The sequence below is a fragment of the Sus scrofa genome, chromosome 4 (assembly GCF_000003025.6).
Source record: "Sus scrofa isolate TJ Tabasco breed Duroc chromosome 4, Sscrofa11.1, whole genome shotgun sequence".
NCBI classification, from domain to species: domain Eukaryota; kingdom Metazoa; phylum Chordata; class Mammalia; order Artiodactyla; family Suidae; genus Sus; species Sus scrofa.
In genome coordinates this window covers 25,780,528-25,794,630 of record NC_010446.5, presented here as the reverse complement: position 1 = coordinate 25,794,630, position 14,103 = coordinate 25,780,528, and the positions used below count along the sequence as shown (strand labels likewise).

Genomic DNA, 14,103 nt, shown 5'->3' with positions numbered 1-14,103 from the left:
ATATGCCATGGGTGCGGCCCTAAAAAGCAAAAATAAATAAATCAATGAATAAATAAAAATTTAAAAAATCATTTACACTGCACCTTTAAAAAAAAATTGAAAATAAATGAAGGCATTTTTTGTATATTATTTTGAAATAATTTTATTTAATTTTATACAGTCATTTTAATAATAACAAATAAGCAAAAGTGTGTTGAAGAATAATTTAATGACTACATGATGTGAACAATAAAAATAATGCCTGATGCTATGTTAGAATTCTCCTTAATATTTTGAGATATCAAAATTAATATTCTCTAAACCAATCAACCATATTGGTGTATATTCTTCACTATTGATATTGGAAAATTTTGCACAGTTTTGTTTGGAAATTATGGCATTGGCTGGATGAAGTATTAAAAACCTTTTATTTATTAATTTTTATTTCTTCAGTCCCCATGCTGTACAGTAGAAAAAAATAATAATGAATTTAAATCCTTTTAATGTTATAATTCTTGTCTAGATTTTATGTAGTGCGGCTTTTCCCAAACACTGTATTTCTGTGAATTGTTTTATTGCATTATTTCACTTTATTAATCACAGCAATTCCAGTAATACTGTTTTTTAATTGGGCACAGTGAAAGACCATAGCCACTTTTAGTGCTTTCTATATGACCCAAGAGCAATTAATTTTCAGTTGTATTGTTAATGTCAAACTACTCATTTGGAAATGTAACGGCATGTTATTCTTGTTTAAAATTATCAATAAAGGAACTAGTTTTACCCCACGGGCCAATTTCCATTTATATTCTCAATTATTCAGCAAGAAAAATAGTGGTATTAGTTGGCTGTGCTTTTATATAAATGAAAGGCAAAAAAAAAAACCTAGGGCAACCCAAGCATGATATTGCTGTCTTTAACTCATCAGTCGAGGGGTGTGTGTGTGTGTGTGAGCACATGCACACACATATGCACAAGTACCTTATGAAAGTAGTTTGTTAACTATATATTCTATTATCCTAATACATCTCAATACACTAATGTATCTTCCATGAAACTAGAACTCCAATAAATTTCTGTCGATTGGATAAGAATTTAACGATGGTGGAATTTATAAATACTGATGTAACTATCCACAAATTAAGTATTTCCTGTAAATCTTTAGTAAATGCCTCAGACATTATTTCTCTGAAGCCTCCCAAATCTCTACAGCCTCATTTGATTCTGCAATGTTACAATTACAACATATTTACAGTGTTTATTCTCATTTCCTAACACAGATTTTAACATAATTAGGGATTATGTCAGTTATTGGTAATGGAACTTATTAGGAAAAAACTAATAAATATATGGATAATTTACTTTCCAGTCCAAAATAGGATTGTGATGTGAAATACTGTGTACTTCTGGGTATTTAGTGGAGTAAGAAAAAGTACGATAGTTATTCAATTACATTCTTATTTTATAGTATAACTGTTACAATAAATGCATAATGAGCAAATTCATACTGTATACATAATAAGAGATCATTAACTACTACTATGGTAGTTCCCATCATGGCTCAGAGGAAACGAATCTGACTAGCATCCATGAGGATTCAGGTTCGATCCTTGGCCTTGCTCAGTGGGTTAAGGATCTGATGTTGCCATGAGCTTTGGGGTAGGTCACAGATACAGATCAGATCCCACATTGCTGTGGCTGGGGTGTAGGCCGGCAGCTGCGGCTCTGATTCGATCCCAAAGCCTGAGAACCTCCATGTGCCATGGGTGTAGCCCTACAATAAAATTAAAAAAAAACAAAACAAAACACTGATATGCACAGCAGGTATATTTAAAGAATGATAATAAAAATATTATTTTAAAATTTATTTTATCCTTCATATGTGAATTCATATTTAAATTAACTTAAAAGATCAGATGGATATTTATTGAACTAGTGATATCCTTTATTAAAACAATTCCAAAATTCTTCCAAATTCAAAAAGTATGACACACATTCTATTATTTTCCCTCACTTTCATAGTGGATGTTTTTATATGTTGCTGAACACATTCATATTAAAGGATAGTGTGTAGCTGTAGGAAAATGCATTTTGAGAACTTAGTTCTTAAATACATACATACACACAGATATACATATGTATAAGACTGTTTATATAGTCATTTATCTTATCTAATAAATACTACTTGTAACTGCATGAGAACTTCACAGAGGTCTCTAAGTATTTCTGTCATGCTTACTTACGCACACAGGATGGAAGTTGACCAGACCAGTTGTGATCCTGTTGACATATTCTCACTGAAGAACCAATCAGTCGAAAACCAGGATTACATTGGTAAACAACAGTGTCTCTGTATCCATAATTTTCTCCAATGACTTGACCATTAACAATAAGCTCTGGAACTCCACAGTGACCCGCTGAAATGGGTCAACAAGTAATATTTTTAATATTATGATCTAAGATTTACGTAAATATTTATATACATATATAACATTTACTAATCTTTAAATGTTTACTTAGAAGTATGCCACAAATAATGCAAACATAATTGTATAACACAAACATAACTATAAGATACTTAGCAAAATGCCAGATATTTGGGGATTAAAAGAACACACTTTAGTAAAACTTGGGCCTAGGAGAAATTAGAAAAAATTTCACTCTTTATAAAAATGAAAATATAGCATATCAAAATTTTAGGAATACATATAAAGTAGTGCTCAGTGAGGGACTTTACAGTGTTAAATTCTTTTATTAGAAAATAAGAAAGATATAGAATTACAAAATCCACTTATGAATAAGAAAAAAGAAGAACAAAATAAAAGAGACAAAAAGCCAAAACAAGTAGATAGAAGAATATATTAAAGGCATTTATAGAAATCAAGGAAATAGAAAATAGAAGAACAATAGAGGCAGTACATAAGTTAACAATTATTTCTTTAAAAATAGAGATGGTTCAAATGAATAATATCAGAAATGAAAGAGGAGAAATTACAATTGATAGCATAGAAATACACAGACTTATGAGAGACTACAAGGAGCAATTATACACCAACAAATTGGACAATCTAGAAGAAATGTATAAATCTCTAGAAATTTACAATATTTCAAGACTGAATCTTGAAGAATTAGAAAATCTGAATAGAATTAATCACTAGTACACAGATTGAAATACTAATCAAAAATCTCTGAACAAACAAAAGTCCAAGACCAGCTGGTTTTAACAGTGAATTCTACCAAACATTCAAAGAAAATTTAATAATTTCTTAAACTCTCTCAAAAAATTAAAGGATAGGGAAGCTTCTAAAATTACTTTAGGAGACCAGTATTACCCTGATACAAAAATAAGGACACCACAGAATACGAAAACTAAAGGCCAATATCCCTGATGAATATAGATGAAAACCTTAGCAAAAAAATATTGGCAAACTAAATTCAGCAAAATATTAAAAGGATCATATGGTATGATCAAGTGAGATTTATTCCAGGGATAAAAGAAAAAAAAAACTATGATACACCACATTAAAGTAAAATAAAATAATTAAAATATATAAATAAAAATATATAAATAAAAAATAAAATAAACAAGGTAAAATAATAAAAGATAAAACCATATGATCATCTCTATAAGTGCCGGAAAAAAAATGCCAATGTCGCAACATACCTTTGTGTTAAGAACTCTCTCTCAATAAAGTGGATATAGATGAAGTATCTTAGCATAACAAAGGCCATATATGACAAAACCTATAGCCAATATCATTTTAAACAGTGAAAAGCTAAAAGCTTTTCCTCTAAGATCAGGTACAAGTCAAGGTCACTCATTCTCCCCATTTTATTCAACATAGTATTGGAAACCCTAGCCACAGCAATCAAACACAGAAAAGAAATAAAATGCATCCAAATTGGAAGAGATGTAAAACTGAAACTATTTGCAGATATATACAGAAAATTCTAAAGATGATACTGAGAAACTATTAGAATAAATGAATTCAGTGCAGTTGTAGTATACAAAACTAATATACAGAAATTCACTGCATTTTTATATACCATAATAAAAAATCAGAAAGATAAATTAAGAAAATAATCCATTTATTTACAATTGCATCAAAAAATATCCAAGAATATATCTAACCAAGGAGGTGAAAGACTTGTACTTGGAAAAAAAAACTATCAGACCTTGATGAAAGAAATTAAAGATGACACAAACACATGGAAAGATATCCCATGTTCATGGGTTAAAGAACTAATATTGTTAAAATGACCATACTCCCCAAGGAAACATACAGACTCAGTGCAATTCTTATCAAAATACCCATAACACTTTTCACATAATTAAAGCAAATAACTCTAAAGTTTGAATGAAAATCCAAATAGCCAAAACAATCTTGAGAAAGAACAAATCTAGAGGTATCATACTACATTATTTCAAACTATACAACAAAGCTATAGTAATCAAAACAGTATGGTGCTGGCACAAAAACAAATATATAGTCACTGGAACAGAATAGAGAATCCAGAAATAAAACTCAGACTTATATGGTCAATTAATCTATGATGAAGAAAGCAAAAATATAAAATGAGGAAAAGGTCTCTTCGATAAATGGTGTTGAAGGAGTTCCCATTGTGGCTCAGTGGTAACAAACCCAACTAGTATCCATGAGGATGCAGGTTAGATCCCTGGCTTTGTTCAGTGGGTTAAGGATTCAGTGTTGCCATGAGCTGTGCTGTAGATCACAGATGTGGCTCAGATACCATGTGGCTGTGGCTGTGACTTAGGTTGGCAGCTGTAGCTCTGATTCAACCCTTAGCCTGGGAACTTTCATATGCTGCATGTGTGGCTCCAAAAAAATAAAAAATAAATAAAATAAATGGTGTTGGAAAATTGGACCACTACATGCAAAATAATGAAATTGGGTAACTTTATTACCCTACGTATAAAAATAAACTCCAAATGGATTAAAAAATATAAGATCTGAAACCATAAACTTCTGGAAGAAAACATGCAGCATGCTGTTTGACATCATTCTTAATAGTTATTTTTCAGTTCTGTCTCCTTGACAGGACAACCAAAGCAAAAATAAACAAATGGGACTACATCATACTAAAAAGCTTTTGCATAGTGAAGGAAACTATCAACAAAATAAGAAGGCAATCTACTACATCAGAGAAAATATTTGAAAAGCATTTAACTGATAAAGAGTGAGTATCTAAAACATTATTAAAAACCCACAGAAACAAACAATCCAATTAATAAATGGGCAGAGGATCTAAACAGACATTTTTCCAAAGAAGACATACAAATTGCCAACAGGCACATGAAGAGATGCTTACTAGCACTAATCATCAGGGAAATTCAAATCAAAACCACAAAGTGCCTTACACTTGACAGAATGTATATTATCAGAAAGACAAAAAGAAATAACGAGTGTTGTTGAGAAGGTAGAGAAAAGGAAATCCCATGCACCTTTGGCGAGAATGTAAACTAGTCCATCCACTATGAAAACAGTATAGAGTTTTCTTAAAAAATTAAAAATAGAGCTACTGTATGAACCAGCAAATCCACTAATGGGAATCTATCCACAGGGAGAGAAAATAAACACTAATTCAAAAAAAATGTGCACCCTTATGTTCACTACAGCAAAATTTACAGTAGCCAAGATATGAAAACAAGTGTCCATCAACTGATACTCATCAATAAGAATATATGATACACACGCACACGCGCACACACACACACACACACACACACACACCATGGTATACTATTCAGTCATAAAAAGAATGAAAAGGTGAAATGGGTGAAGGGAATTAAGTTCAAACTTCTACTAATAAAACAAATAAGTCATGGGTATAGAATGTACAGCATGGAGGATATAGTCAATATTACTGTATTAACTTTCTAAGATGATTGATGATAACTAGACTTATTGTGGTAACCATTTTGCTATGCATGCAAATGTTGAATCACTTTGCTGTATACTTGAAGCTTAATAAAATATCATATATCAGATACACCTCAATTTTTTTTTAGGGCTGCACCCGTGGTATATGAAAGTTCATAGGCTAGGAAACTGTTCCTCCATAGCCACAGCAACACCAGATCTTTTAACCCACTGCATTGGGCCAGAGATTGAACCTGTGCTTCCATAGTGACCCAAGTGGCTAAAGTAGAATTCTTACCCACTGTGCCACAATAGGAGCTCCTACACCTCAATTTAAAAAACAAAAGAAGATATGCTAGACTAAGCCAGGAGAAATACATTATTGGAACAGAGATGAGATAATCAAAGGGTTGAAGCTTAAAAAAAAAAAAAAGAGTGTTAGACTCCTAGCTAATCCTAACACCACCCACCCACACACACACACAAAAGGAGAACAAAATTACCAATAATAGGAATGAATGAAGTGATTTCATTACAAAGCCTACAGAAATTAAACCATTATTCTATACTGATGCATTTAACAATTCAGAATAAAAGGACACATTTTTGAAAATGTTGTTGCCCCAAACTAACACAAGATACAATAGAAAATATGAATAGCCCTTTTTCTATAAAGCATTTGAATTCTTAAACCACATCCTTTCCCTAAAAAATCCATTAGGCTCATATTTTTCAACTGGTAAATTCAAACAAATATTTAAGGAAAAATGTGAGCAAACAAACAATCAACACCAATCTTACAAAAACTCTTTTAGAAAACAGAAAAAAAGAATCACATCCTAACTTGTTTGATGAGGTAATCATAACCCCAATATTAAACCTTGAAATACACAAGAAAACAATTGTGCTTTATGAACACAGACGTAGGATTCTTTTCAAAAAATTAGAAAATCTATATAGTTACATATATAATACATCATGATTATTTGGGTTTATCAAGAAAAAAATAAGTTGGTTTAAGATTAAAAATTGACCACTATCATCTGCCATATTTATAGAATAAAAGAGAAAAACATATATATAGAAAAACATATATAGCATCTATTTCAATTGATGTAGAAAAAGTATTTGGAAAAATTCAGTACCCGATAATGATAAAAATTAACAATGATTAGGAATATAAGGAAACTTTCTCTAAAAAAAGTCATATTATATTTGCTGATAAAATATTGCATTCTTTCCTCCTGATATAGGAAATAACACAAGGATGACCACTATCATCAATTCTATTTAACATTTTTGGTGAGCCTTATGCAGTTCAATATAATGATACAGAGGAAGAAGAAAAAAGTGGGAAATGAAAAAAGTAAAACTATTCTATGCTCATGTAACATATACATAGAAAATTCTGTTTTAAGAAAATCCTAAAATTGAACTTTCGAAGTTGTAGCATACTAGATATTTTGAATAACTCTATTTTTTATACTACCAGCAAACAATTGGAAATGTAATTAAAATGAACATTTTAAATTATAATGGTGTAAATGCACTAGAAATTCTATGGAATAAATTTAGCAATAGATATATATGATTTCTATATAAATATTTCTTTATAACTTTTTTTTGTCTTTTTCTCTTTACAGGTCTGTACCCACAGCATATGGAGATTCCTAGGCTAGGGGTCTAATCAGAGCTACAGCTGCTGGCCTACACTACAGCCAAAGCAATGCTGGATCCAAGCTGCATCTGCGACCTACACCACAGCTCACAGCAACACTGGATCCTTAACCCACTAAGCGAGGCCAGGGATTGAACCCACAACCTCATGGTTCCTAGTAGGATTCATTTCCACTGCTCCACGACAGGAACTCCTTAAATATTACTATTAGCCAAAAATAAAAGAAGATCTTAATAAATGAATAAATATACAAACTTTACTGTGTTTAGGAACTGGAGGACTTATTATTAGATGCCAATTCTTCCCAATGATCTATAGATTGACTGCAATCTTGATCATAATTCTACCAAGCATTTTAAAAATAAAAATAAGTTAATTATACAACATACATGAAACTACAAAGAATGCCGAGTATCAAAGACATCCTAAAAAATAAGAAAAAATTTGGAAGATTTACATACAAAATTTCAAGACTTATTATAAAAACTACTCAACAAAAAAATAAACAAACATAAAATCCCAATCTTATTTCCTGATACATACAACAAATTAAAAATAAATATAATCAGAGATATACAGTAAGACCTGAAACTATAAACTTCTAGAAGAAAACATGAAAGAAAATCTTTGTGACTTATGGTTGGACCAAAGTTTTTAAACAAAAAGCAATAACCAAAAAGAAAAAAAAAAAAAGAGACGCATTTTACAAAAATGGAAAACTCCTTATTAGGACATCATAAAGAAATGAATAGGTAGCTCATAGGCAGAGAGAAAATATTAAAAGACAAGATATATAAAGAACTCCTATAACTCATAATAAAAGGCAATTTGATATACTTCAGCGTTTCACAAAGCAAAATGAATAAATGGTCAATAGGCTTAAGAAACGATAGGAAATTTACAGTAGAAACAAATTGTATTGGGGAAATAACAATTTTAAAAAAAGAAACTATAGATATCAGTAGTTATTAATCTTGTAAAAATTAAATCTTGTAAGATACCTCTATGAGGAGTTCCCATCGTGGCTCAGTGGCTAACGAATCTGACTAGGAACCATGAGGTTGTGGGTTCAATCCCTGGCCTTGTTCAGTGGGTTAAGGATCCAGTGTTGCCGTCAGCTGTGGGTGGGTCGCAGACAAGACTTGGATCCTGAGTTGCTGTGGCTGTGGAGAAGGCCAGCAGCTACAGCTCCGATTAGATCCCTAGCCAGGGAACTTCCATATGCTGTGAGTGCAGCCCTAGAAGAGGCAAAAAGACAAAAAAAAAAAAAAAAAAGATACCTCTATGAACCCAATGGAATGAATAAAATAAAAGACTGGCTACACTACATGCTGGATAAAAAGTTAGACAAGAGGAACCCTCCAGGAATTTTATTTCAGAGTATTGAAGAGAAATCAATTCACATGTCTACAGAAAGACTTTTACACAAATGTTCACAGCAGCTTAATTCATAATAGCCCCAAACCGAACAAGAGTCCATGTGTCCATCAACAGGGGAATGGTAGAAGTGTAGTATATTCATACAATGGGATTTTACTCAGATTTAAAAAAATTGATATACATAACTTGGAGGAAAGAATACTTACATAAAGAGTATATAATTTAAGATTCCATCTATATGAATTTCTAGAACAGTGGGAACTACAATACGGTGAAAATAATCAGAACAGTTAGCTTTGGGGTGCAGGGGGAAGGACAGCTGCAGATTGACCTATAAAGGGTCACAAGGAAACTTTCTGAGGTAATGGTAGTATTCTATACCTATAGAGTGGTTTGAGTTGCACAAGTGAACACATTTGTCAAAACATATTCAACAGTATATTTATGATATGCACAATTTCACTGTATGTACATTTGCCACCATAAAAAAAGAAACAAGAACCATGAGAAAATATTGCACTCTAGTTAATATGTATATTGAAATAGTTAGCAAGAAGTGTAGCAAATTCAGCAACTTCAAAATGCATCAAAAATACAATGAATTGGATTGACAGAGGCATGGAAGGATGAATAGAAATATGGCAAGCAAATGTGACAAATTGCTAATTATGCAATCTAGGTGAAATTTTTTTGCAATAACAATATATTTTTTTTAAATTTACCATGGAGATCATGCATATATACTGCTAAATTTACTCAATAACAAATGCACTCTATTTAAAGAAAAAACCATAAGTATATCCTAGCGGCCATTCTAAGCCAAAAGGATCTAAAGCTATGAGGGGGAGTTGTTTGCAATCATGAGAAGAATGACTGGACTACATGAATTCTTAAGGTCAAGTCAAGCATATGATTCTAGGATCTTGTTTTGCAATCATGCTTTCCTCCTATATACTTTTTAATTTATATTAGATGTCAACATTATATCCTATTTGGTGAATGTTGTTGTCTTCCTAGAATGAGAGGCAATGTTTTCTTATTAATATTCTCCCTATGCCCTATCTTTAGAAAAAAGAATCAGGATTCTAAATAGGTGAATAAATCCACTCTCTATTTACAATATTCAAGAAATAATATATACTATACAATAGTATTTCTTCAGGGTAAGAGTCATAAAATATAGTATTATAAATTTAGTTTGATATACATATTTTCAAATGAATAAGTAAACTTAGAAATCTTTAACTGAAGTCAGCATAACCAAAAACCAAGTTAGAATCTAATAAGAATTATTTATTATTAATCCTATATTAATTCATAATAATTTATTAACCATTTATTTTTTATAAAATGATCTTAAAGCATATTCAAAGAAATGTGTACTCATATAAAGAAATAATTGTTACTAGGTTTCCAAGTACACTTATTAACAAATATGTCTGAGAGGGTGAGTAAAAGGAATTTTAACCAAAATCTATAGTTATATGCCCTTCTAAGTTTCAAATAATGATTATGTTACCATAAATATTTTCAAGCTTATTATCAAAAGAGTATGTATTTAAATTGCTAAAACATACTCTTCTGCCATGAACATTTTAAATAGTAAAACTTTAGAGACAAAAGATTTTATCACTACCTTGTTCATAATAATCAGCAGTTTTTAAATTAGTACACAAAAAAGATTATGCCTTGTTCCCAAAGACAAGTGAATAATTATTAGAACAATTTTCTTTCTTTTCTTTTCTGTTTTTGCTTTTTAGGGCTGCATGTGCAGCAGGTGGAAGTTCCCCGGTTAGGGGTTGAAAGAGAGCTGCTGCTGGCTTATGACAGAGCCACAGCAACACCAGTTCTGAGCTATGTCTGTGAACTACACCATAGCTCACACCAAACTAGATACTTAACCCACTGAACGAGGCCAGGGATTGAACCTGCATCCTCATGGATATTACTTGGTCTCATGACTGCTGAGCCACAATGGGAACACCCTAGAACAATTTTCAATGCAATCCCTATAAAATTACCCATGACATTTTTCACAGAACTAGAACAAACAATCCAAATATTGATATGGAACAACAAAAGACACAGAATTGCCAAAGCGATTCTGAGGAGCAAAAACCAAGAAGGAGGCATAGCTCTCCCAGACTTCAGGCAATATTACAAAGCCACAGTGATCAAGACAGTGTAGTACTGGTACCAAAACAGACATATAGACCAATGGAACAGAATAGAGAACCCAGAAATAAACCCAGACACCTATGGTCAATTAATCTTGGACAAAGGAGGCAAGAACATAATATGGGGAAAGGACAGTCTTTTCAGCAAGTATTGCTGGGAAACCTGGACAGCTGCATGTAAATCAATGAAACTAGAACACACTCTCACACCATGCACAAAAATAAACTTTAAATGGTTGAAAGACTTAAATATAAGACAAGACACCATCAAACTCCTGGAAGAGAACATAGGCAAACATTCTATGACATTAAATTTATGAATATTTTCTCAGGTCAGTCTCCCAAAGTAACAGAAATAAGAGTAAATCCATGGGACCTAATCAAACTGACACGTTTTTGCACAGCAAAGGAAAACAAAAAGTCAACTTACAGAAGGGAAGAATATAGTTTCAAATGATGCAACTAACATGGGCTTAATCTCTAGAATATACAAACAACTTCTACAACTCAACAGCAAAAAAGCCAACAACCCAATGGAAAAATGGGTAAAAGACCTAAATAGACATTTTCCCCAGGAAGATATACAGATGGCTAACAAGCACATGAAAAGATGCTCAACATCCTTGATTATTAGAGAAATGCAAATCAAAACTCCCATGAGATACCACCTCACACCAGTCAGAATGGCCATCATTAAGAAGTACACAAAGAACAAATGCTGGAGGGGGTGTGGAGAAAAGGGAACCCTCCTGCACTGTTGGTGGGAATGTAATCTGGTACAACCACTATGGAGAACAGTATGGAAGTACCTTAGAAATCTGTACATAGAACTACCATATAACCCAGCAATCCCACTCTTGGGCATATATCCAGACAAAACTCTCCTTAAAAAAGACACGTGTACCCACATGTTCATTGCATCACTATTCACAATAGCCAAAACGTGGAAACAACCCAAATGGCCATCAACAGATGATTGGATTAGGAAGATGTCATATATAGACACAATGGAATACTACTCAGCCATAAAAAGAACAAAATCATGCCATTTGCAGCAACATGGATGGAGCTAGAGACGCTCATCCTGAGTGAAGTAGGTCAGAAAGAGAAAGACAAATACCATATGATATCACTTATAAGTGGAATCTAACATCCAGCACAAATGATCATCTCCTCAGAAAAGAAAATCATGGATTTGGAGAATAGACTTGTGGTTGCCAAGGGGGAAGGGGAGGGAGTGGGGTGGTTGGGGAGCTTCAGGTTAATAGATATAAATTATTGCCTTTGGAATGGATTAGCAATAAGATCCTGCTGTGTGGCACTTGGAACTATGTCTAGTCACTTATGATGGAGCATGATAATGTGTGAGAATAGAATGTGTACATGTATGTGTAACTGGGTCACCATGCTGTACAGTAGAAAAAAAATTGTATTGGGGAAATAACTATTAAAAAATAATTGTAACAAAAAAAATTTTCATTACTACTTAATTCAATATTTGCTGATGTATCTTGAAATAATTTTAGAAAAAAAGCATAAATCATGTATTTCTCTTAATATTAATGAAATTATTGAATTATTTGAAAAAAGAATAAAGCATAAATTGTAAGATACTTTAATAATAAAAGAGGTGTTTCTTTTAATGAACAGTGTTATGTATATATACATAACATATATATAAAATGAATTTTAAAAACCCTAAGGTAAAAAAGTTCTATTTGGCTAAAATCAGGTATGAAAAATAGATCTGTAAAGCTTTAATAGAAAGTACTACTACATAGGTTGAAATCTTAGGAAGTTAAAAGGGGGAAAGATATCTAAGTGTGCAAATTGTTTTTCTTCTTTATTCACTACCTTAAGCAAACAGGTGGAAGGAGAATTGACTATGGTTTAGAATGAATTAACTGCTACAGGGATTAATCCAGCTAAGTATGCAGACATATAATTTTCAGCAATTAGTTTTCACCTTTTGTTTACACCGTGCCTGCAAGAAAATGCATCTCTTCTTAATGACATTAGATTATCATCTCGGAATACTAGTTGACTAACTTTAAGAGTTATCTGTTTAACAGCTTTTCTACCATAAGATATTTTAAACTTACATATTATCTGGTTTTTAGCATCCTTACTGAATGAATATAAGTTATCTCTTATTATAGAAAGAGTGCTGCCTCCTTTCCAGAGGAAGGGGTTTGGGGTGTTTGGTTAAAATGCCATAAAAATCTTTACCTAGGCATCTGGTTTCAGATCCACTCCAAAGACCTGAAGAAAGGCATTCCCGAACAGCAGAACCCACAAGCATGAATCCAGAATCACAGGTAAAGATGGCTGTTGACCCGTATGAAGTTTGAGTTCCAATCTTATTTCCATTTGGAGGTGTAGGTAGTTCTCCACAGGATATGACTTGAAAACAATTCAAAAAAATGCTTGAAGATAATATGAACTTGTAAAAAATCATACTTTCAACATTTTGAATTTCTATGATTTGATGTTTTTAAAATTGCGATTGATATCTATAAAACATGTTTGAATGACTGTGAGAGTATAGGGAAAATAGATGACATAACTTGAAATGTATCTCTTTTGAGTTCCCATAAAACCTTGTAAGCGACAGTGACATGTGATGAAGCTATTTTGTTCGCATTTTTTGCTTAGCCAACCTGGTCACTCAGCAGGTTGTAGTGAAAAAAATAAATCCACAAGATTAAAGGAAGGACAATTCATTAGTCTAAAGTCTTTCTCTGACTCAGCAAGTGACATTGGGCAATCTTTGATTTATCAAACCAAACTTTCCTCATTATCTAAGATCATAATTATACTTAATTTTTGTTGAGCTTTCTACGGTTTACAAAGCCCTTTACATGTGAAATACCATTCGTTTCTCACAAGAACCATTAGATATAATTATATTCATATTTTGTTTTTAGGTTTTAAAAAACTGAAAAATACAGATTCACTGACTTGCTAGGTCATTCAGAACCCAACCTTTTTATATTACTCCTTTTAT

At 32.2% G+C, this 14,103-nt stretch overlaps 1 protein-coding gene across 6 annotated transcripts in view; it reads right to left on the bottom strand.

Moving 5' to 3' along the window:
• CSMD3 (CUB and Sushi multiple domains 3) overlaps positions 1–14,103 on the bottom strand; it is a 1,223,593-nt gene that overhangs the window by 76,826 nt on the left and 1,132,664 nt on the right. For all 6 annotated transcript variants that reach the window (XM_021090582.1, XM_021090583.1, XM_021090584.1 and 3 more), the window contains 2 exons: positions 13,326–13,499; positions 2,223–2,396 (listed from right to left, as the gene is read on the bottom strand). In XM_021090582.1, the coding sequence (XP_020946241.1) occupies positions 2,223–2,396; positions 13,326–13,499 (348 nt within the window). The remainder of the gene's footprint in view (positions 1–2,222; positions 2,397–13,325; positions 13,500–14,103) is intronic.